Raw genomic sequence first — 25,644 nt, 5'->3', positions numbered from 1 at the left:
GGACTGGAGAGTTTTGAGAACGCATTTGAAAAAGGAGACAGAGGTAAAATGGCACACAGTTGAGGTACGTACAACTAAAAATACTGAGCTGTTTACATTAGCTTACAGGGAAAACAAAAGTTTTCAAGAGCTCAAAACAGTCTATTAAAAATAAGATTAACGTTCTAAACATTATCAGATGCCAACATTCAGAATAAAGACGTTTTATTTGCTATTTCCCACAGTCAAAAGAAACACTATCATACTTCAACAAATAGTAGACTAACTTTGTATATGGTTAACAATTCTCCCCAGTTTCAAGCAAAAACCCACATCTCTTGACACTCATCCTCTAATACTCTTACTTCCATGTCAGTGATCAGAAGATCTTTCTAAAAAGTTCATAATTCAATACGACACAAATACAGTGAACTTTAAGGCTAACAAGAATCACTGGTACATGTATTAGGAAGAAAAGCTTGCTTGCTTATCAGACATATCTGACAATATCACTAGACATTAGAGCTATCCTTTTCTTAAGTAGAACTTACTAAAACTATCTCCCTTCCCTGGTAGCTTGTTCCAGGTCTACATCATCTTGGAAAATGATGTGCCTATTCTTCACAATATCCATTCTAAACCTCTCTCTAACCAGCTTCAGATGGTGATCTCATGTAAGCTGATTAGATCCTTATTTAAGTATTTATTTGGAGACGTTGATATTTCCATATTAATTAGGCCTCTTATGGTATTCTTTTGAAGGCTAAAAAAAATGAAGCTCTTGAAGTCTTTCTGCATAAACCTTCTAATCTTCTAGTAAGCCTTGGGGTCCTTCTCTGCACCTATTTAGGAATTTGAGAAAAGTATCCTGGTCCCTCTAAGATTTAGGACTTGCTACATTTCCAAGTCATTAGCTAGCCTATGATCCAACTATGGACATGCACAGTTATCAATAGTTAAAATACTGCTATGCTCGCACACATAACATATATAGAATATATTGCTTATTAAGGGCTTGTCTACACATAAAGCACTCCAGTGGCTTCAGTGTAGACACCACCTCTGCCAACAAGAGGGGTTCTCCCATCAGCATGGGTAATCCACCTCCCAGAGAGGCGGTAGCTAGGTTGACAGAAGAATTCTTCTGTGGTTCTAGCACTGTCTACAAAGGGATTTAGGTTGGCTTAACAATACCATCAGAGGTTTGGATTTTTCACACCCCTGACCAACATAGTAAAACCAACCTAATTTTCTAGCGCAGAGCAGCCTAAAGTTGTCCAACAGATCCCACTATAATACCCTGTTTTCAGTTGCTTAGGACTTTGCCAAACTAACCGCTTAACAGCTGAAATTTTCCACAGTGAGTGTATCTCAGGCTGCATTTAAAAAAAAAAAAAAAAAAAAAAAAAAAAAAAAAAAAAAACCACCAGCCAAAGTGGTTCAGAGAACGAAGCTAGGGGAAAATAGATTGGGTCTGAGTTGGGAGCCAGGGTGGGAGTGGGAATGGATTGGGACTAGCTGGGGAAGAAGACTAGCACTGGGAACCAGGGGGTGGAAGGATGGAGGTGGCTGGAGAGGGGAGACAGATCTGTCAAGAAATTGGGGGAGAACTGACATTGGCTGGGCAAGAAGACTGGATTGAGAACCCTAAGGAGTGGAGACTGGAACTAACTAGGTGAAGAGAATGGGACTGGGCCCAAGAGCCTGGAGTAGGAAGGAGACAGTACTAGGACAAGGACAGGTTGAAGGGGCCACACTTGGGGACGAGGTGTGGCGGTGGAATAGACAGAAGAGTCTGTGCCAACTGAAAACACACACTTCCTCCAGAGCCTAGACTAGAACCATTCTTCTGCTGTCAGCTAGCGTTTGAAACCCACTGGCAAAGTGTCCCATTCCCCTCTATTGCTAGTCCAGATGGAGGATGACAATCAGTTACTCTATTAGCTCAAATGACACACAACTGTGTGGTGGATCTAAAGGTTACAACCATTCTGATAACCCACGTGGTTGTCAATATAATGCCATGTCATCACTTCTGTTTTTTCAGTTTGCTTTTTTAAAAAGCAAGGAAAATACACACAAAAAGCTGTATTAAAGGATTATTAAGGTTGTGATCATATAATTAAAGACTACATAATAATGCATATGCACAAAAGGGCCAAATTAAGGTCACATGGGCAAATTTAATTCTGGCATTTTCTAATTCTGAAGTGCTTGATTTTGCAACCTTAATAGCGTTTTTAATGTAATTTTTTTTTAAAGTGTTTCATTTATAAAGAATAGATTTTGCATTGCAGTGCCAACCCAAGGTCTAAATCAAGATTCGAGTCCACTATGCTAGGCACTGCACAAACAGATAGGATTTATGGTCTCTGCCTCGAAGAATTTAAAAATTAATTTGAAACAAAATGCAGGGAGTATCAAACAGTAGGGAGAGAGGAAAGGAAAGATGGTGGAGAGTAAAGGTAATAAGGTTACATATAAAAAGTTATCAACTGCAGAACAGGCACTGTACATAAGCTCTCAGAAATAACCCCTTCCCCATTCTGTTTGACTGGAATATTTTCACATACCCATAAAACTGGGTAGGGGAAGAAAGACACACACACACACCCCCCCCCCCCCCCCCAAGGTTGTGTCCACATACTCTATTTCTTCCTCGGTCATGTTTCTAATACTGGACTTTTCACTCTATCCGCATTGCTACATTTCTCATTCAAGCCCTCCATCATCTCCAGTCTTTACAACAACCTCCTCCTCATGCATCATTCTAAATTTGCTTCATTCCGTTCGTTCACTGGCTCTTCATTTTCCATCACATCAGATTAAGGACTCTCGTCCTCATTTTTAAGTACCTTCACAGCTGTTCCTCTCTTTAGTTACTTATTTTACACATTGCCCACCACCCTGCCAGTATATTTTTGCACCCTCTTCCATGCTGCTCCCCAAGTATCGAACATCTTCCATGAACTAATCAATAAAGCCTCTAACCTCTCCTTCAAATACCTCCTCAAGACCCCCTTTTCTGTGATGCCTTGAAGATGTCAGCCCACTTATAATGAACAAGTTATGGGGCAGTCATATATATTAAAAAAAGCCCACAGCAACTAAACATATACTGTACACCGGGGTTCTCAACCTTTTTCTTTCTGAGGCCCCCAAACATGCTATAAAAACTCCACAGCCCACCTGTGCCACAATAACTGGTTTTCTGCATATAAAAGCCAGTGACGGCATTAGGGGGTAGCAAGCAGGGCAACTGCCTGGCAAAGCCACATTGCTCAGGCTTCAGCCCCAGGTGGCAGGGCTCAGGGTCCTGGGCTTCAGCCCCATGTGGTGGGGCTTTGGCTTTCTGCCCTGGGCCCCAGCGAGTCTAACGCTGGCCCTACTTGGTGGCCCCGGGGTTCCTGGTTGAGAACCACTGCTGTACACGTTCTGATTGTATCCCTCTCCCCAATCCTTTGCACACTGCTTGTCTTCTTAAACAGTCCACAGCAAGGATCTTTCTGTCTGTGTGAACAGCACCTGGCACACAGTAAACATGTCAAAATAAGAATTGTAAAAAATAGCAACCATATTTTATTTAATTTCCCATCCTGTTGTCCCAATTACCTCAGGTGCTAAAGATGTTCAAGGAACTTACAGTTTTCCTTCATCTCAGGGCAATCCACAAAAGCAGAAGGGCCACTCAGTTAACTCTACTAGTGTTGCCAATTTTAAATACAAATTAATTATTCAAGTATCAGCGATAAATTCAACAGCCAAATAAGTGAACTATTTTCTGAACAGTAATAAAAATAACTAAATATGATTCTTTACATTTTAATGCAATATTTTATATCATGATATTTATAACACTTTCCATTCAAGTATTTCAAAATGCTTCACCAACATTAAGGGAAAGCTTTATACTCAACACATCTATTAGATAAGGTTGTACTATCCCCATTTTTCAATGAAGCGCAGATCATTTCCTGTATAAAACTCAGAGTGTCACCTAAGACTGTGGCAAAAATGGGAATAGATCCCAAATTTCTTGACAATCAGTCAGGTGCATCAACTATACACCATCCAATTGGTTTTTGGGCAATTAGGAACCTTTATGTCATTTGTTTTTTTCATTTCTTTTACACCCAATTCTGTCATTTACTACAATGTTATGCAATGCTACCGATTTCCATGTTTGACATCTGTTGGAAAATGCATGTTGCTAAATAATCTGTTAAACATATAGTAATTTGAGTACTTATTCAGCTGTTTAGGATTATTTTAAAATTGATATTTTGCTAATCCATTTATACTTTAAGAGTGACATCTACAGGACTTTCTGGACCTCAGGATTAATGACCAGTCTACCACTAATTTGTAATCACATTCAAAGTAATTTGGATTATACCAAAATCAGACCAGTTAACTTCCTCCTCCAGAAGCCAAGCACAACCACTAAAATGTGTGTGGAATCTTTCAGCTTCTAAACCATGATTCCTGGAACAGCTGCTGAAAATCAAATACAATACCTATATTTACAAAATAGCTCAAAGATAACATTTTCAAAACTGCCTAAATGACTAAGGCATGTAAGTACCATTTTAAGTGATTTAGGCACTTCATACTTGCCTTGACTGGAGACTTAACCTCAAGTTATAACTTGATGTTGCCACTAACTTGAGTCCCACCTACACACAAAAACCCTTTACTCAAGTGTGGTGGTGCTTTTAATTCAACTTGGCTCCTGCATCAGGAGGTATAGGCTAAAGTTCAAGTTGGCACTACTTATCAGTTGCTAGCACAACCACTCTTGGCAGCTCAAGTGTTATAAGCTTTTGTCTCATCTTTACTATTTAACTTTGGGACCCATTTCTTAGGAGTTCTTATATTAGTCTCAGCAATTAAAATAGTTACGACCTCAAAAGTACTATGGGATACTTCCCTACTGTAAGGATAAGGCCTTTTCCTGTAGCCATATTGTAAGGCCTAAGGCCTTTGTCTGCAGCCATATTAGGAGAGCAGCAGTCATTATCCAAGAAGCAGAAAGTCACATCCTCACATTCCATCTAAATTACATTAAAACAAACAATGTAATATCAGACTGTTAAGGGGATCCTGCCCTAATAGCACCCACTATCACTACATAAAGAAACAGAACTTAAGATGGTTAAAGAAAACTTAGTTTGATAGCATTCTGTCTGGCAAGAAATCAGTTATCAATAGTTGTGGTTCTGAAAGCCTCACTTTATTGTTTTAACTTTATAGTTCCCACTTCTCTACTGTTTATCTGCATGATCTCTGTCTGGTTCTTTGATTGTTTCTGTCTGTTACATAATTAATTTTGCTAGGTGTAATTAAGGTGGTGAGGTATGATTGGTTAGAGAATTGTGTTACAATATGTTAGGATTAGTTAGTAAAATTTTAGTAAAATGATTAGTGTATAGCTAAGCAAGACTCTAGTTTATATAGTGAAACTTGAGTCCAAAAGGAAGTTCTTTGGAAACCAACTCCAGGATACAGCCCCAAGATTAGAACTGCCAGACCTCAACATCTTGCCAATGGCACTGTGCAGAAACTGGAGTCCCCCAGATGACCTAATCCTGACTGGCCATCAAGAAAAGTTCATCTGTTTTATTGGGAGTGGTGAGCATCGTATGTGTAGCATGTACATGGTGTTTTGGTGATTATTAATAAAGAGAGGTTAAGTAGGATATTACTGTGTAAGGCTCTTTCACTGGTGAAAGACACCACAAACCCGCAGAGTGTAAGGAAGGAAAAGGGTGGGTGCCTAAATTAAGAGCGTTACGCCTTGAGCCCCAGGAAAAGGGTAAAGGTGGGTGCTCCTAGAGTGTGAGTAACAGAATTTTGTGCAGGTAACACTCCCCCAAAAAGGAGACTGAGCAGTTATAATGCAAGACTAGAGGATTTGCAAAACTGAAACTTACATTGATCACATAATTCCCTTCTCAGTTTAGACTAAGAGTACCAATTACTAATTAAGGTAAGCCAGTAGGTTTGAAATAGATTTGATAACATGGGGCCTACAGCAGTCAATCCTGGGGCCTATGGACAACTTTAATGAAGTCACTGTACTCAACAAAAATTTTTAAAGGATATTCCATATATCCAGTACCATTTCTGTTTCCTGAACTGAGCGAATTTTTATTTTTGTCTGTCTATGAGCAAGTTAACCATACTGTGATATACAACTGCATGTACAGACAGTAAAATACAAAAGACTTTGAATGCCAAATTTAAATTCAGAAAAAAATAGCAAGACAGAAGATGCTACAGTACCGCTCAGTGGATACTTGTTTTTGAAACCACTTTTCTAACAAATCTGGTACTACATTTTTTCAAAACAATTTTCCGTATTGTTTTTATAGTAAATTTAGAAATCCTATATATTTCTCTAAATGCTCAACTCTTATACAGTATGGAGGTACACTAGGAAATATTACAAACGGTGTATTTGCTTTTTCCCCTTTTTTCGGGTGCCTTCAATAATTTTTGTACCCCTATTTCAACCATAGAGTATTTAGTCTACTACACTAATTTGCTTTCTCCCTTACCCCCAATTATTCACTTATTTTACTGTACTTTAATTGAATTTACAAAAAAAACATAATATTTATGGATAAAGTAGTATTTTAAACTGTTCACATTTTAAATTTGTTAGGGAGAATTTCCTTTCCAATATTTTATTTCAGCAAGAATCCTTGAGATTGTTTCACAGAGAACAAATTTTCTTTGTTCCCATGTATATAAAGCAATGCATACAAGCATTCCAATGAAGAATATCTACTTAGCAGTAGATGCAAGAACTACCACTTTTTTTTTTTTTTTAAACAAAATTAAGATCTCTATCAAGGTACAAAATGATTAAGCAGAATATTCATTTGCAAGTGGCAACCAGGCAAAACATACATACTATGTTTTATGCTGTAAACATTCTGCTGCCAAACTCACCACAGGTGAAAGGGCAGAGATACATACACCATGCTGACTAACTCTTGATGGTAAAGATCTTACCAAGACAAAGTTACTCAACTCTGAAGTACACTTTTTCAGGAATTCTTAAACATCTTTCTAGAGTTGCTAGGGTGATGCATACAACAGATGAGACGTTAAAGGCCATTAAAAACAAGAGACATGGATGTTCAAAGTCAAGTCCTTGACTTTCCCTGTTGTGACTAGCTATTGTAACACACACAAGCAAAAAAGATAGAGTGAATACACACACAAATCAGAGATTAAAAAGAGACCCAGTGACAAGGGAAACACTTTGAATGGCTAGGAGAGCAGTAAAAACAAAACAAGACTAGTTAGTTTCACTGTTTTTATTTAGAACCTTGAAAACAGAACTGAAATGAAAGAAATATGGTAATTTAATGATAATGCTGCTTAGAAAAAGAGGAGCAAAGACAGGCAGTGGAGTTATTCACAGAGGTACTGGAAAGGGTATAGTAAACGACACCTCTTTCCTTCCTCTTGCAGCAGATACACCTCTAGAAGGGTGCAGTAGCAGAGATTCCTCCCCTCCCAGCTAGAAGGAAGAGAAAGAACAGAAAGTGCCTTCTGCTTCCAGCGTAGATCTTCAAGTTTATTAGACCACTACTAGAAAGACATTTGAATCGAAGACGAAGAACACCTGGGTCCTGTTGTGGACCCTGCCAGTAGACATACAAGCATCTAAAAAGACATGGGGTAGGGAAAAAGCAGAGGAGCCCAGACCCTTAAGGTGTGTTGGCCTTGCACCCTACTGATGGAACTTCCTCCCTTGTCTTTTGTATCTACTTATGGCTAATTGCCCCGAATAAATTTATGAAAACAGAAAACTAAATTAAATATTTGCATTTATAATGTAATTAACCCATGTTTTTAGCCAAAGCATTGCAACTTCCTTCTTAAAAGCATTCTATGGTTTATGAATAACACAATTTAAAAAAAATTTATAAAGTGCAAGTTTTTCAGAAATCAGTTTAAAATATTTCTAAAAAAATTGAAAAAGCTTAGCTTATTATACACGGTTTACAGTATTTGTCTTTTACAGGCCACTTGGATGTTTTCCAGTGGCGCTTCCATGTCAGAGCTTTAGTGTCTGAAGTGCTATTTTAAGCAATTGATGTGCTGACAATTACATTTTTCAAGCACGAGAACGGCTTTCTGAGCAACAAAGGCTAAATGAATGAGAATGTTTCAGTTCAGCCATGCTGTTTATAGTAACAGCACTCCTAATTTTGACATTTTTGTAGTGATGCTTTACTATAATATTGTTTTGGCTACAACTTTTCTGTACCTAAAAAATCCAACACAATCTTAACTTTACATTAAGTCAGTGACTTAGGTCATCGAGTTATGGTTGGTATTTAATGGCCACATGACCAATTTTGATCATTTGAGATTCTATAAATAACTGAATAGGAAAAAAATCTTGACTATTGATTTGCTTTTTCATCCCATTACATTAGTTTCCCCTCCTTCCCACCTACCTTGAGCCTGTGTACTCAACTAGGCAAAACAGATTTGATTTACGACTCCATTGTTTTTTTATTTCTAGTTTGAAACATAAGAGTTATCATACCGGATCAGTGCACCATCCTCTCTCCAACAACTATAAATACTAGAAGCTTGAGAAGAAAGTGCAAGAAAACTGCTGAAAGTAAATATGAGTAAACTGCCCCAGGGAAAGTTTCCTTTTAACCCTGAATAGTTAGAAGTTGGCTTATGTACTGAAGCATGAGATTTTATCTCACCAAAACTCATTTATTTTATTTATTTATTTATTTATTTTTGAGATACTCGCTAAAACAGCTCAGCCTTGTCCAAGAACAAGGTTAGGAAAAAACAGTCTTCCCCTAGGTTAAAAAGTTCTTACAGCTGTTTCATTGAGAAGCTGTAGAATCATCATGCTTTAGAGCAGACACTTAAAATTTGGCAGGAGGAAGAGGGAGACCTCCCTGATGTTAGAGATGTGTCTTCTGCCATTTCCAGGAAAATCCAACACAAATTTGGCTGAATTATAGGCCACTGAAAAAAAATTTCAGTTTTCAAATACTCAGAGGCTTGTTAAAGTTTGGCAGCTATATTGTCCAACAATTCTGACTGCACTGAGCATACTCCATCCCACGCAGCTTTTACAAACTTATCAAAGATTGTGCATGCTCCATCCTGTGGCTGAGCAAGACTTCTTTCCTATGGTGCTGAGCTCAGGACCTGAGAGCAGGGATACTGTGTCTCCTGTGCCCTCAATATCCCCCTACTGATGCCCATACAGCACAGAGGAAAAGGAGGAAACAGACTGACTTGAATCCAGAAGGGCAGTGAGCAGGAGGTGGAAGAGGTGAAGGAGACAGGGGCACAAGTGATGGAGGGAGGGGAAGAACAGGTGCAAGAGCCAAAGGGACAGGGGCACAACAATTTGTAACCACTGATTAGAACATATACCCCTCCACAATCTGGAACTGAATCCAGGATTCCCAAGTCTCAACATTCCACTGCTATCTAGCAAACAACTGTAAAACCACTGGCAAGGTGTACTTGTTCCCTCCGTAGAGGCTGTTCCTCGCAGAGAACAGTCTACTACAGCTGCTACCAGTTATTCCATTAATTCAAGTGGTAAAGCTCTGTGCTCCAACAGGAGCATGTGAGAGTCTATATGGTTGCACATGATGGATTTTTTTCCCAGTGTTTTTATATAAGCTATTATAAAAAAAATAACTACATTAAAATGTTACAAAGGCAAGCACTCAAAAATTGAGAAATGCCAGAATTATGGTTACCCTGTGAACCCATTTTTAAGATATTGTGTTTAAGACTGACCCTTACTGACTTGAGCCTACTATTAACCTGCATTTTTCACCTCTATTCAGTTACATGGAAATTCATGTGATAACACACATACAGTATCTTCAGTTCGCTGAACAAGTCATTAGCAGACAATGGAGCACTGGTATGGTGAAAGCCCATATTTAAACAATATTCAGGCAGGTTTAAATCTGTCTTAAATGAATACAAAAAGGACAGATTAAAAAAAATCAGTTGCTCAAGGAATAGATCTTTAGTGAAAAATCAAATAAAATTCAGCCACCACTTATAGCTTCTACTTTCAACTCTCAGTTGTAGCAGAAGTGTCCAGCTACTTCCTCCCACTCATGTAAGAAAGAGGCTTCACCTTGCTTCATTCTCCATGCCCATAGGAGGTAGGGATGTAATGTTAATCAGTAACTGAAAATATTTTCCTGGGAGATAGAAAATAGTTTAGTATGTGGTCACTAGCCAACTTGAAGTACGAACATATTAAGAAAAGGGGAAAGGCTACTTTAGGGTGTTTGCCATTATAATTCAGAAAGCCAATTTATACAAGAGTATGTAAAACACATGGAAATTAACCACTATAACAATAGAATAATTATAATTCCACTATAGCTATGCCAGTCAATTTTCCCATATAGACAAAAGCAAAGTATACAGATTTATTCCCAAGTCAGTAATATTTCAAAGTTCCACCCAATAAGAAAATACCTAAATGCACTGCTTTAGTCTCTCACTTCAAGATTGCTAAATTTGCTGAACTAAAAGGCACTCAGATACTTTTGCCATTGACAAGGGCCAAAATATCAGAATTTCTATTAACATAATAAAGAAATATCTAGTAAGACAGCTGAAATATTGTGTTACAAATGTTTCATATGAGCTTCCCAATCTCTGCAAGGGTTTTGTTTTGTTTTTTATTAATGTTTCACACAATTATAAATTCTTAGTTTGTGCTGGGGCTTCAGACAACAATCATCTCACCTGATGTACATAGAAATACGTTCTTAAGAACACACACAGTCTGAAGTTCTAGCAAATCCTTGAAAGCAAAGTTCTGCCTTTACATTTGGCTATGAAAAATAATTTGCCTAACATTCACAAAAGTTCTAAAGTTAATAAAATATTTGTCCATGATAATATACTTTACGTTTCAACTGCCTTCAATAGTTTTGCCTGTATGAACTATGTAGGACTGAAATCTTTAATCCAGCAGCTATTTACTTTTTTCATTTGAGTCATACGTAGCATGCCAAGTTCCTAATAGCAAGTATTTCTGCTCTTAATCAACTAATAATAATGTATTAGATGGAAAGAAACTTTCATCAGAATATAAATATATAAACCACCCAAGAAACTACTAAGAAGAATTTTGGTGACAATCCACAAGAGCAAAATTTGACTGGTTTGTTCACTGGGCAAGTCTATTAAGACAGAATTATAGCATTAGTTTATTTAAGGAACACTCAATATAAAGTCATATTGTAGACAAATTTATCTGCTAATGTCACCACTGATCATTTGAAATGAAATAATTTTTAAAATCCAATTTACTTGTTATTGTTTATGTTCTGCTTACTTTTCTGCATTTCTCTCATCTGGGAAATAAAAAATTAATTTCATGTTCAAGTTCTTAGCATTACAATGGTTGTATTTCAGACATTTCAGGGGAAGTATTTAAAATTTTCATTTTAATTAAATTTATAGAAATATATTTATTGACCTTCATTTTTATAAAAGTCATTTTTGCACAACTTTAATGGTATGTCCTATTTAAGTTACCATTTTCCTTTTGGGAGAAATCTCTCATTTATTAAGATATGCAGTTTTTAAATCATCTACTCTTCCAATCTGTGTTTCTTGGGGTTGTCTTGACTGTACATTTTTCCAAGTTTTCTTCCAGAATTGATACCTAGCATTTGAGTTGGCGTTTATTCTTGAAGGTAGGAAGTAAAATAGTGCATTTTTCTTACATCACTAAGGTATTCATTTTTCTGAAATTACTTTCTTTAAATAGACATCAGTACTGAACAAAAGTAAAAATGGAACATCAGTTTTTAATAGTCCTAATGTTGTTCAAGTGTCCTCTGCTTACAAGGTGGTGTAAAACGGTCCTTGGTGCGTCAAGTGGCCTAGTGGTTAGCGTCCCCAGCACTGCCACTCACTCCCCTCATGGGTAGGATTTGCAGTCTAGTCCCTCACTTAATCAGAGGGGCATTGAGGTGGGCAGAAAGTTTATGTCCCTACCATATTAGGAGCAGTTGGTAGGGAAGCACGGGCCCACCCATTCCACTGGGCTCCAACCCAGGACCCTAGGAAGGTCCGTGTCTGGCCCCCAAAGGTGTCTTTCAAATTACCCTCCCTGGGTCACATCCTACTGTCGGCCTCTCTCCTCCGGCCTCCAGTCTGACATAAAGCAAAAAGAAAAAGCAAAGGCAAGCAAAACAGTCAGCCCTAAAGGAGCTCAACAGGCAAATTTCTTCCCTTGAGAAGGCTTCTCCGGTGTCCTTGTCAGGAGCTTTCTAGGCAAGGCGTGTCCTCCTCCCCAGACCTTCCCTTCCTGAGCTGGGTTGCTCCCTTTTCAACCCTTTCTCCAGCTGGAGCATGCTCCGCAGGTCTGGAGGGGCCGGGCTACCTGGGACCAGTACTGCCCTATAGCCCCTTCGGGCCCCATGTGGGATCTGTACATCCCATCACAGGAGGAGAACCTTAAATTTTTTACAAGTGTGCTTAAAAGTTTAAGAACTCATAACAGAATGTGTGTAAACTAAAAAAAACAAATTAGATTTTTAAATCACATATTTGAAGACAGTTCATTCTTTCATTTACTTACTCAAATTCAAACTCAGTATTCTTTTTTCCTCTAGAAAAGTTAGTGACAAACACCTAACAATGCTTCAAAGTTTTCTTGCTTCACTTCTGTAAAGGCAGGAATGCTCTGATATGGAGCAATCTGAAATTTCATTGAAGAAAATGGAAGAAGGTATGTTCTGCATCTCAGTTATTTTTTGGAAAAAATCTTATTTGCTCAGAAAATTAAGCAGATGAGATAAAGGAAACATTTGTTGGGTTCAGAAGATGCTATTTTTTTTTTTTTTTAAACAGTCGCCATCCTGACCATAACCATACTTTTACTATGTCATCACTTGCAGTAAAAATACATAACACTGAAATCTTTTCATATCATCTAAATAAAGGAGTACCCAATTTTAAAATATCCAAATATCTGAATTCTAAAATGGTTTCATTTTTAACATTTACAGGTAGGTTTTGCTTTTGTGGAATCTCTTTTTTTTTTTGTTGTTGCCGATGCTGTTGCTTTTTGTTTTCAAGTTTACAAAAAGTTTTCAGTTCACATTTCATCTCAACTGTTCCAGTGTAGGTTCAGTCTGCTGCTTCTTCTATTCTGGAGAATGAATCAAGTTGTAATGCTCTGGATACAAGGTATACACGGTAAATGTACCTCTGGTATACCTGGAATACTTCGTGTTCAAATCCACAAAGCTGTGCAACTCAGCTGTGAGTGCCATACTGCACAGAACTACTGCAACATAAAATCGGACAGCACATACAATACAGAACATTACATATTCATAAAAGGATGGTGTAAAGGTTGTTGTGCAGCCCTGAACTGAATTTTCTGACTGGCGTGTTTGAAATCTCATCCCTAAAACTCCACTAACACGGTTTTGCTTGGCGTTTTTTGGACAGTGCTCTTATCTGTTCACATGGCCAACAGGGACTGAATTTTAAAATTTTAGGTTATATGGGGGGGGAGGGGGGAAGAGAAGAAAATCAGGAATTTGTGATACATCCCTACTAGAAATCTTGCAAAAAAAATTTCATGGCCATGCAAACCAATAAGGAAATATTAATGCAAACAGGATTAGTTAGCCAATCAATCATTTAATGACAACAGGACTACATACGTGGTTAAAGTGCTTTGCTGGATCTGGGCCTAATATTCTCCAGGTTGGGCCAAAGAACACAAGCTATACACAATCTCCAGTTGCGATCAGAAGTCCATACCTGAACCAAAACATTTAGTTCACACATTTTCAATAGGTATCAGCATTTTGTTTCTCTCCAGTTATGCACAAATGTATGGTAGGCTTCTATCTCCTGCTCCCCATGAAGGGTTATTGTAAAAATGATGCTACTGGTTTCCATGTTTGTGCTTGAATGATTACAAATTTGACTTGACCAAAAAATAAATAAATAAATAAATATATATATATATATATATATAAAAATAAACTGGTAGCACTGCTAGCCAAGAAGTCAAGCCATGTTGTTTCCTCACCTATTCACCCCAATTCCCTTCAAAACTCTGCCTTACACCTGTACAATACCCATTGTTGCCTTCAATGGGGGTGCGCAGCTGATACCAAGGGCAGAATTTGTCCCAGAAATTGAGTAACGGTTCTGTGCAAAACAATAAAATTCACTACTTTTCCATAGCTTTGCTGACTCTGCACTACTAGAAGAAATATAAATGTAGGCCAAGAATTTTAAGCCTGCATACCTAAAGTTAAGCACCTACATAAGTCGCCTGATTTTCAGAGTTACCCAATATCTGGACCTCCACTGACTTCAACAGGAGCTGTAGGTTCTCAACACCTCAGAAAGTTAGGTCACTTATTTATATACGGATTTAGATGCCTATTTTTGCAAATCTTGGTACAAAACAATAAATGAACACCATTAGTAACATAATTGAACTGCTGTATAATTAACAGCCAATAAATGTATATTAAAGTGGTGGAGGAGGAAAGGGAAGCCAGGAGTCACTTCTGATCACCTGAAGAGGAACAAATTTAATTTAAAAGATCTATTTTAATGGAGTGCTCGGATGATTTGGGATATAAACATTATGACTTCAATGGGATGGCTAGCTCAAAGAAAAATAGTTGACAGCCATTGTACAATGGAAATCCATAATTCTGATCCATTCTAACTGTAATCACTCATGATTTTACAGTGCAAAATTATGAACACTTATAATTTCACTAAAACACGATACTAAAAAACAAATATTTTACTCATACATATGAAATGTGGTAAATGCAGTCTCTTAACCTCTACATAATGTAGAAGTCATGAGAGTCCCTGCTCAGTAGGCTTTAGCATGCCATCAATTCACAAATTAACTATTAATGATAAAATACCCATTTAACCATGTGTACTAGCTTTCTTCAAATGCAAGTATCAGGATTTACCCCAAGAGGCAAGACACATTATGCTTTCATGTTCTATTCATTCTCTGCCACATAAAATAAACCAGGTCCAAAAACGGATACTATATAATAACTGTTTGGTGATTTACATGAAATGAGTTGATGGGAGTTAAATGTTCACACCACAACAGTAAGTTTCACAATTAAACATGTGTGTCAACAGTTTGCAATGGCAGGCCAAGGACCAAAAGAGTACAATTCAGATAGCAGGACCAGAAAAAACAAGATTGGGCACCCAGTCTAGCGTCATATCTTTTGTAGAGCTTCTCACCACATGACTGACATTAATGTCTTTAGCCTTTTTTAAAAAATAATAATCCATAACAATGGTGCTTCAATCACATATCTTGGGAGTCTATTCTGCTCTCCAATTGCTCTTAAGAACTTTTCCCTGCCTTCCTTCACTTCAGGCTATTGTTTCTTGTCCTATCGTGTTTTGAGATTGTGAATAGTACTTACTTCATTTATATTAGTTGTTACCGTGAAATAATTTCTCGATTGATCGTCTCTCACCTGCAGCCCCTCTCCTAGTGTATGGTAAAGCATAAAGTTTATACTTCTGCTTAATGTTATACTGTCTCCGGTGTTCTCATGTTAGTTTGCTATTCGCTCTACCTCTTATGTTTTTTACAGACTTGTTTCCGTCCAGCTAAAAGTCTTCCATTCATGCTATTCTCTCTCCAAGGTAAATGACTTTACTACAACTTATTCTCTGTCTGTGCTCCAAATGTGTGCTAGCCATTTAAATTTTTACACTTTATTAAAACGGACTCTTATATTGCTTCAAATAGCCCACTGTTTTACTCATTCCAGGTAATTTTGCAATCCCACCAAAGGAGTATTATTTACACAACTGGGACTTCATCATCAGAATTGTAGTACATAGTAAGGGCAGGAAGTGTTGTATTGCGAGCTGACAAGCTCTACTTGTTTGCTGAATAGAGGACTTCACTTTCCAATTCTGTCAGACTAGAAATTTTCACAAGAATTAAATTAGTTTTAAAAAAATTCTGAGAAAATTCACAGTGGCTGCTTTTCAATGTTAAATAGCTCCCAACTCCTTATTTCTTACACACATACACACAGAGGATTTAACCAGACTATGAATTATTTTTAGTTTTTAAAAATAATGAAAATAAAAAGGCACACAAAACTAGAGCGCTAAAGGTTTAAGAAAATTCCCTGCAGAGATCAAGTTACTGGCTGGAAAAGTATAGTTCTCAGCATCTATGACAACCAGCTGTATCTAACAGTGTTAGAGGACCAGTAATACCTTCTGCTATCTGCTGGTTCTTCCTGCCCTTCGGCAGAGCCATTGGAGTACCAACCAACAGAGCAGTCCTCACTGTGTCAGAGTATCATGGAATGGGAAGCAATGCATCTATGTAAGGTGCCAAAGAGAGCATCTTCCACATGGGTATCCTAAGTCCTCTCACTGAGAGGGCCAGGGATTTGCTCCCTTGCCCCTCCACTTCTTTTCCGAATGCATAATGAAGGAAAGGTATGTGGTGTATTGTCAGACACAATGCTTTCATTGTGAGTTTGGAAGAGCAGAGTCTTATGTCTGAGAACAACACATCCTGGCCTGAGAGTGAACCAAGACTCTTGCAGGAAATAATGAGGACAGAGTGCACTTCTTTCCAGAAGCAGCTGCTTGGTGGAAATGAGAGTGGGGTCCCCTGCTTCCTCCCTCCTCCCTTCCAACAAAGCAGGAATAACAGTGACAAAGTCACTCCTGCCTATGTGTGGCATCCTATTCCACTGGGCAGAGTGTAGAGTTGAGCCCGACAGCATGACACGGCAACAAGAGTGTTCTCTGCATCACCAGAGAAAACTACATTTTCTATTCACCAATCTGACTCACTATTGGTGAGCAGGTAAGTGTACTATTCCAGTTCTGTTAATAATCAAACTGAATTACGAAAGATCTATTAAAGCAGACTCAAAACATGCGCTTCTGGGTGCAAATTTTATACAATTTCAAATTCATGGCAAATTTATAAAGTTAAATTTAGCTTCTGAAATTGGAGGATTGTAACAATGATAGTGCTGACAGTCTGGTGTTACAGCTTACACAAATTAAGAAGCTCAATGCAAACCGTTAAAGTACGATGCCATTTTAAGGATTCCCCACAGTTCCCGCACAGCTTCAGTTCATAATGTATAAAACCTATGACAAAATCTTAGTTTAAAAACAAACTCCATATAAATTCACTAAGTTGTAACACTTAAAAATTAAAAGCATTAAAAAGAATGTGCCTCAAAAGAGAAAGGATCATGCTATGCTCACAATTCTACAACCTGGCCTGCTTACCATAGGTCAGAGTTGGTTAGTGACTTCTGTAAAAATCTCATTTGTTCTCTTGGCCTCAGGGGTCTATATTATATACACATTGATTTTTCCTGTAAAATTTTCCCCCCTTTCCTGACTGCATTCGCTTGCAGTTAGCATTTTTAAAAAATCTTTACAAGTGTGCTTAATTCACTAAGTTTGGTTTCATCCATCCTCCCTTTTCATAACTTTAAGAACCCTTGGACCAATCCTACAGTATATACAAAGGCAAACGTCTCACAGCCACCTGTCCAATTTTAAAGACACATCAGCAATCTGAAATCCACTGGGGGGGGGAAATGTAAAATAGTTTCAGGTATTACACATGCCTTAAAGTCTCCATGCCAGTTTTTATGGGTTTACAATTATTTTCCTACTTTTCAAACTGGTTTCTCGCACACAGTTACTATGTGAAAGACACATACAAACAGGTGAAAACACAGACTGACTAGCGAGGAAGCAGTGGGAAAGTGACTTACACAAAGTGCTCTCAAGTGCATGAAGAAAACAAGTGAAGAAAAAGATTTTTATTTGTCTGATCTTTACCATACAAGCAACATTTATGAACGAGAGGCAAATTTGAAACAAAATGTGTGATTTAAGTTAACTTTGTACCTATAAAAATCAGTAGAAATACAACAGTTTTGGATTTTGTACTTATATGTAAACTACATACTAAGAGCTGTGCTCTTTATTGCACACATGGATTCCCACTGTGAACTTATTTGCATATGATGTTAACACACTGCCTAGGAAGGTGTTACCTTGACTCATTTTGCAACACAAAGTCTACATACATGAAAATGTAATGGAAAATATTTTATTAAGGTTTATCTATTTGAAAGATTCCAAGGGCATTAAAAATAAAATAATGAAGAAAGATTTCCATAGTTAAAACATCTGAAGATCAAAGATTATTGAATCAAGTCAATTTCAAACAAGCAGGCTCTGTGTAAACTGAGACAAGAGCCACCTATAAATGAGATAGCCTTATGAAAAACCAATATATACCATGACTCAAGAAAAAAGAAAAACTACCTAAACACCAAAAGGGAATTTGCCTATATTTTAGAAAACTGAGCTATTAGGACAGATGACAAGTCTAGAGTTTGACATGTCAAAATGTGAGGTGTATCTGACAGGCTAAGAGAACAGAAGTCAGAGGAAACAGCTTATTAATATGGCAGCTGTAACAGTATTGCTTTTATCCTCTCTCTTCAATAACTGAAGTTTATAGATTAATTTTCCACAGGATATCCTGTCAGGGAGTTCATCTTTATGCTTCTTTTTATGGCTTCTCTGCTACATTTAGAAATATAGCAGTCTGACTTATATTGGGGAAATACCAGCTATTATTTCAAAGAGAAAATTCTCTCTCCTCTTAAAAGGATGTAGATAACACAGCAGAGTATTTAACAGCCTATGTACTAATAATGGGCACAGGAAGGAGTGCAGTTACTGCTCTAAAGAGGTAATAGGGTTAACAATTTTAAGGCAAAAGGACATTGACACATGAATGTACACACAATTATAAAATGGCTTCATTGAAAGCTGAGATATAATTTACACAAGATATTATATGGGTCAGACATTTCTTCAGATGCATGCTCACAACGGAATTTTACAACTTCTTCACCAGTCCAATTATGCTGTCACTCAGCATTATTCAATTACATTTTTTCTTATGCATTTTCCCTTGTCAGATTTGGAACCACTTGTGATGTGTACACATTAATCTTAAATCAGAAAATGTAGTGCCCACCTGGAGTCTAGAATCCCCTGCAGGCATTTTACTTGTTAGACATATTTTAGGGTGCCTATTCCTTTAGTATGTAGAGTCCAGGTATGTAACACAATATTGTTCCCTAACCAGGAGACATCTAATCTAATACATACACCTTACAGCAAAAGAGAATCAAAACCAAGAACACCAACTAAAGGAGATTAGTGGCTGAGGAGATAAGAGAAAAACCAAACCAAAGAGATATCACTTTTAGGACATGACGCAAGGTACAGGACTCAGGCTCTGATAGACTGTAAGTGGAAAGGCATTACAGAGCCAAGGATCTGGTACTGAAAATACCTTTTCAGTAGCTCCAGGATTCCATCCCCAGATGGAAAGCAAAAGCATTCCCACTAATGGTATATTCTGAAAAGGGATACATGGGGAGAGGTGATCTCTGAGACAGCCAGGTGCTAGAACATCTGTAAATAATCTATCTTTGACTAAGCAGAGGATTAGCAGCCAGTGCAGTGCACAGCGATACTATAGTCTCTTCTATCTACAGGTCTTTAAAAAGCAAGCAGTCATATTCTACTCTAAATGAAGCATCTGAGTGATGGTCAGTGGTAGCTACATGACAGCACATTTCAGTAGTCTACTAAGAGATGATAAAGACAAATAATGAGGGCACAGTTTGCGTAGGTGGGGAAAAGATGCACTCTTTGGCCAGCCAAGACTCTGAAGAAGGCAGCATTTCCAGCTACTGCTACTACCTGGGATTCAAGAACTACAAACAAATCTATCAACTGTGAAAAACAGCGGACTTCTACCCTTAAAATAAGTGTGCAGTCGCATACCCCAGCCAATTTCTCAAAACGTTTTCCAATATCAACAAGCATACTGCCATCTTAACTGGTTTGAGCACACCAGCTAGCATCAGTTTTGATTACTTCTTCCAACACTGAAAAAGCAAAGAGCAATGTTCAGGTTCTCCAAGGGAAAACAAAACAAAAAAATCCCACAAAGATGAGCATCATCAGCATAATGATGACATAGTAGGCCCATAACATCTCAATACCTCCTCTACCAGCGTCACATACTTGTTGAAAAGAAAGTGGGCCACTAACAGAATATTGTGAGACCTCTTATGCGAGAGCCCTCATGGAAAATGAGCAACCTCCCCTTCTAACCCTCTGGGATATCTTAGAAAGAATGACTAAAGCCACCTTAAGCATGTCAACACCTCAAGATCAACAGTATCAAAGACTGATATAACATTAATACCTAACCTTTCAGCATCCTGAGATTTACCACAATGGGGACAAATTTGTCCTCTGCTAGTTCTCAGGACTTAAACAGCTGTATGAACCTAAAAAAAAAAAAAAAACAAAAAAAAAAAACACCACCCTCACCTCTCATTGCGACTACAAGCAAGAAGGAAAATCTGAATCTTTCTTTGTTTCATGTCCTGTTCTTCCCCCATTCATTTTCAAGGCTATTTAATTCTGTCCTAAGTTACCCTCCTCTCACATTAATGGAATTTCTTCTTCTCACGGCTTGTCTACCCTTACCGGGGAATCGACAAGCGATGCATCAGTGGTCAATTTAGCGGGTCTAAGACCCGCTAAAATTGACCGCAGTTCGCTCTCCCGTTGACTCCTGTACTCTACTGGAAGCTGTCAACATCGCATAGTGTGCACTCCACGGTAAGTAGATCTAAGCTATGTCGATTTGAGTTACACTATTCACATAACAAATTGCGTTTTCATATTTATTTTTACAGAGCCCGTTATAATAGGGCCCTAATCCCAACTGGGTTTACCAGATACAGCTACGACATTAGTATTAAATAATAATGGTTGTAAATGGCTGTTGCCAAGGCTGCTAAATTCTGTACAGGGAGCAGAAACCTTTGAAACTGACACAGTTACACTGCACACATTGCCAAAGAAACCAGCACACACACATACACAAACACACAAATTAAGACACCCAGTTCTCATCTATTTTTAAAAAAACCCTCATGTTTCAAGTGTCTAACAATGGTTCCTCTGAGACTGTACTACAGGCACATCAATTTCAAAGGCCTGTGCTCCCTGTGCAGAACTGAGCAACTCTGGCAATGTAATAGGGCTTTAAAGTGGAAACTCCAGGAACGAAACATGCAAGTGCCTCAGGTTGCGCTCAAAGAGGGGGAAGGGAGGAGCAGCAGCAGAGAACATTGAGAGGAAACATCCAGGGTCTGAGCAGTCTGAAGAATTCGTTTCCCACCACCACCACGCCCAGAGAAGCCCCACTCCACCCCCATATTGCCTGAAGTGGCTGGCCCAAACCTTCCATAAGGTATTCATTCACAGCAGACCAAACCATGATGTAGTCAAGATTCAAAAAGGAAATTTGAGATGGAAAGGACTCTTAGGCTTGTAAAATATACCTAAAAATAAATCTCAAATAGTTAATTGTATTTAAGAATTGCTCCCCCAAAACTTGATAATTATTGTAAGTATACCACCACACTCCAAAGCGTACTTTTCCAGTCAACTATACACGTTGTGTGTACGTATAATATAATGAAGGGGGATACAGCCTGCTAGGTACTTCTACACATAGACAGTGTACTCATGCAATATAGTTTCAGAGTGCAATCAGTACAATTCACTCCCTCTCTTAGAAGAGAAGCAACATAAGAAATTTAACACAGTAGCTGTGTATGTCGTGACCTGAGAAACTGTGTTTCTATCAAAGCAGGTATCACAACTATATCTGCAACGTTACACTTAGTCATCTTATAAAATCACTGCAATGGTAATTGCAAACTAATATACATAAAAGTGATATGGTTTCTTTGTAAAGTTAGTGGCATGATCTTACCTCTCATCCTCACCATCAACAAGATGTGTTGTCAATGGCAGTACCTTCAGTGGAAAAAGGGAAGCAGAGGATGTTATGTTGCTGCCACTCCCATCTGAAACAGCTGATGCTCCAACACCACTTTCACCACTGGCAGCTTGCGGTAAACCAACTAAGGAAGGTTCTGTAGGGCGCCTGCCATCTTCAATTTGGCTTACAATTGACTGAGTTAGTGATTGTGCAGAGAACTGGGTAGAGTTTAGCGGTATCTGTGGTGGCACATTCTGTGCCACTGGCATACTTATACTAGTTGATATCAAGGGAGGCTGACTAACACTTTGAACCAAATTCCCATTTTGCACAGCTGAAGCTTGTGCTATGTTCTGTGATGGACCCAAACTTACAGGAGCAGAAGGTATATCAAGAGGTACATTTGAACTAGCTTGACTTGGAGCAGGAACGGTACTAGTAGAAGGTATAGGGCTAACTGCAGGCAATGGTTGGCTGGTCATTCCTTGAACTACAGTTTCTACTTGTGCCTGGGGTTGTACAGGTAAAGCATTTTGTGAAGCAATGACCATTTGCGGAGGAAGGCTTGAAGCACCAGCTTGTAGTCCCTGCTGAATTATCCCAGTCTGAACAGGCTGCACCACTTGTGAAGATGGAGGAGCAGCACTTTGCTGCATAACTGAAGGTGTAATTTGGTTTGCAACAGGTGGCTGCTGTACCACAGCAGGTACATTTCCTTGTTGTCCAACGTTAATAATTTGACCACTAGTACCTACAGGTGGCATTGCTGTCTGAGCATGTGCAACAGGCTGAGCTGGTGCCACAGCAGGGTGTACTTGTACAGAAGGTTGGATGCTTGGTGCCTGAGCAACAGGAACCGGTGTTCCTGCTCCTACTCCTGTAGAGCTGGATTGCACAGCAGGCACTGGAGGTTGAAGTATCTGCTGATGTTGTATGTAGTCCGGTATGGTCCCTGTCACAGAACTCTGATTCACTGGTTTAACTCGTGCAGGGGCCATCTGCATGGGAAGTGTCTGTTGTTGTCCATACTGTAACTGCTGCTGTGGTACAACAGGCAAAGTTTGCACAGACCGTGAGGGTTGAGAATATGGTAGCTGCTGTTGAGCCACACTTGGAATAGCAGGTTGTTGGTGACCTAAAGATGATACACCTACTACATTAACTGGAGTTGGCTGAACACCAGTAACAGTTGTTAGACTAGCCTGCGCTGAAGACTGGACTCCTTGCTTTTGCTGTGGATAATTTACTTCTTGAGAAGGCAATTGTACTTGTGCAAGCTGTAATTGAGAAATACTCTGCGGTATATTGGATGCTGGAATAGTCTGAGGTCCAGCACAACTAAAATCCATCTGCTGTGGACCCACACCTTGAAATGTCTGCTGTTGTATCACAGTAGGTGCTCCCATTTCCCCGCTTCCCACACTTTCTGTGTAGTGACTCAGTGTGCTTACATTGCTGCTAACAGAACTCCCACTGGTGCTCTCCCTTTCAGAAGTCACTTCAAGTGGATTTTGTTTTATAGTCTCTACCGCCTTGTTTACTGCTACTCCTTCTGTAACTGCTACAGTGTTTTCTTTATCATAGAATTCAGTGCATATCCATCTACCCTTTTTAAAAGGTTCAGAACTGGAATCTAATTTTACAACTCTAAACCTTGATGTGCCAGCTGCAGGCTGCTGCTGACTTGATCCCACTGCCATTCCTGCAGTTGGATTAGTAACATTATTAATGACATTAGAGGAAGCACTCGTACCATTGCCAACACCACTCAAGATATTCACATTAACATTGCTGCTGGTTCCAGACAAAGCATGTACATTAGCAGTACTTGTGATGTTGCTTAAGTTTATATTAACGTTACCAAGCATGCTGCTTGTCATACTAGGACTACCACCACCCACATTACTTAATGTACTAGTTCCAGTAACAGGACTTACACCTATATTGCCAGGAGTACTTGTAGTGCGAATATTAGACAAGGCAGATGCAGGTGTACCAGTGGATGATGCAGCAGAAACTGGTGCAGTTGTGATAACATTGTCAGAGCTTCCAGTTGTGGACAGCTTTCTAAATGATGGACTTGGGGGTGGTCCTCCAGAAGCTGGTGTACTGCCCACCCCAGGATGCGATGGATGATGATGCCCATGATGGTGATGATGAAGGTGGTGGTGATGGTGACCATGATGGGGGTGAACATTTCCATTGATCACAACACTCTGCTGTGGGTGATGTGGCAAAGGGGGATGCTGCTGAGGAAGGTGAGGCTGGTTTGGAGAGACGGCCCCAGGAGTCTCAGCCTCTTGGAAGTTATTTAAAGTCTCTTCGGAGGAGCTCCGTTCAGGTTCACCCAAGTCAGTGGCCCTGGATAAAGAAACATCCAAAATTTCTGAAGAAGACAGGTCTTCAGTGTGGGACTCATCCAGGTCGTCGTAGCTTTCCGTGTCCTCCGCTATGCTGTTGTTAGAGCTCATACTGGCAGAGATCTGAGCAGGGGTCACGCTGGTAATTTGGAAGCCACTTTTCTTTTTCATTTGGGCTCCAGCCTGTGCAAGAGGCTGCGGCTGGAGCTGAGACTGGGCAAGGAGGTTCAGACTTTGTGGAGGAGGGGGTGGCGGCTGTGGACCCGCCGATGAAGATGCTGCAAGAGACGGAGGCGGCGGCTGGATGAGCAGAGGCGGCGGATAATCCTCGGTGGAGAGGGCACCGCTACCAGCGCCGGTACCTGGTGCATTGAGCGCAGTAACGCAGCTGCCGCCGCCGCTGCTGCTACCGCTGCCCCTTCTAGGAAACATTGCCGGGTGCGCCATCTTCCTAGGACTAATGTCTGCGGCTGAGTCAGGCTGGTGCATTGTACCAGGTTTATTTTAAGAGTGCAATTCCCCGGCCCGGAGAGAGACAGCCACACAGTTAGCTTTGCATGCAACCCAGGGGAGAGGCACCACACACAACCCCCTCCTCTCCCGGCTGGCGCACACAGCACAGGCTGAGACGCTTCGGCACAGCCGGCACAGCCACTAAACCGCCCCTTTTCCTCCTCCTCCTCCTCCTCCTCTCGGGGGCTGGGGGGTGAGGCCGGGTCCCTCCGCCGCCTTCAGATCAGAGCCAGTGAATGTGACACTTTCAATCCTTTGCCGTTCACTTTCCCCTCCGATCTCCACTCCCCCCTATCCCTCTTCTCCGGGGGGCGGGGTGCTGGGGGGTGGGGAAGAAATTACCCACGTTATCCGGCCAACTCAGAAAGCAACCGCCCGCCCCCCTGCCCGGCTCCCAACCGAGCTGTGTGTAGCTAGAGGGGGGTGACTCTCGGCAGAGCAGACCTCCCCGCCGCGGGGCCCTGGGGGAGCGGCTGGGTGCGGAGGAGCGGCGCGGGGGTCTCGGGGGCTCCGCAGAGCGGCAGGCGGGGACGCCTAGGAGCAGCAAGGCGAAGGCAGATACGTACAGGGCTGGCACGCAGCAGGGCGGCGGCAGCAGCCTGAGCCGGGCAGGGACATTCCCGTCAGTGGCAGCCATGGAGCTGAATCATTTTGGGGTGGTTAAAGAGACAGGAGGAGGCCGGAACGAGCAGCCACCCGCCCTCCTCCCCTAGGAGAGCCCGGCGCAGGGAGGGGAGCCGGCCCAGCCTCTCCCTCCGCCGCTCGGTCTCTGCAGCGAGGCGTTCGCTTCAGCCGCTCTGCCCCGGCTCCCTCGGGCTA

The 25,644-nt window shown here is 40.1% G+C and overlaps 1 protein-coding gene across 2 annotated transcripts in view; it reads right to left on the bottom strand.

Moving 5' to 3' along the window:
• The window catches only part of LOC113407045 (TSC22 domain family protein 1), a 132,487-nt gene extending 107,050 nt beyond the window's left edge, over positions 1 to 25,437 (bottom strand). Inside the window, exon 1 of one of the 2 annotated variants that reach the window (XM_026654518.2) lies at positions 25,392 to 25,437. Coding sequence is in view for 1 of the 2 variants with exons in the window: in XM_026654184.2 (XP_026509969.1) it covers positions 21,944 to 24,801 (2,858 nt within the window). In the remaining variant the exon portion in view is untranslated. Of the gene's footprint in view, positions 1 to 21,943; positions 24,990 to 25,391 lie in introns of those variants that run through there. The other variant, XM_026654184.2, reaches the window with a different exon arrangement.
• Between the last annotated feature and the right edge of the window lie 207 nt (positions 25,438 to 25,644).

Source organism: Terrapene carolina, unplaced genomic scaffold (assembly GCF_002925995.2).
Source record: "Terrapene carolina triunguis isolate 2854851 unplaced genomic scaffold, T_m_triunguis-2.0 Scaffold18, whole genome shotgun sequence".
NCBI classification, from domain to species: domain Eukaryota; kingdom Metazoa; phylum Chordata; order Testudines; family Emydidae; genus Terrapene; species Terrapene triunguis.
Note: the sequence above shows the minus strand (reverse complement) of the source record. Positions and strands in the feature narration are given on the sequence as shown.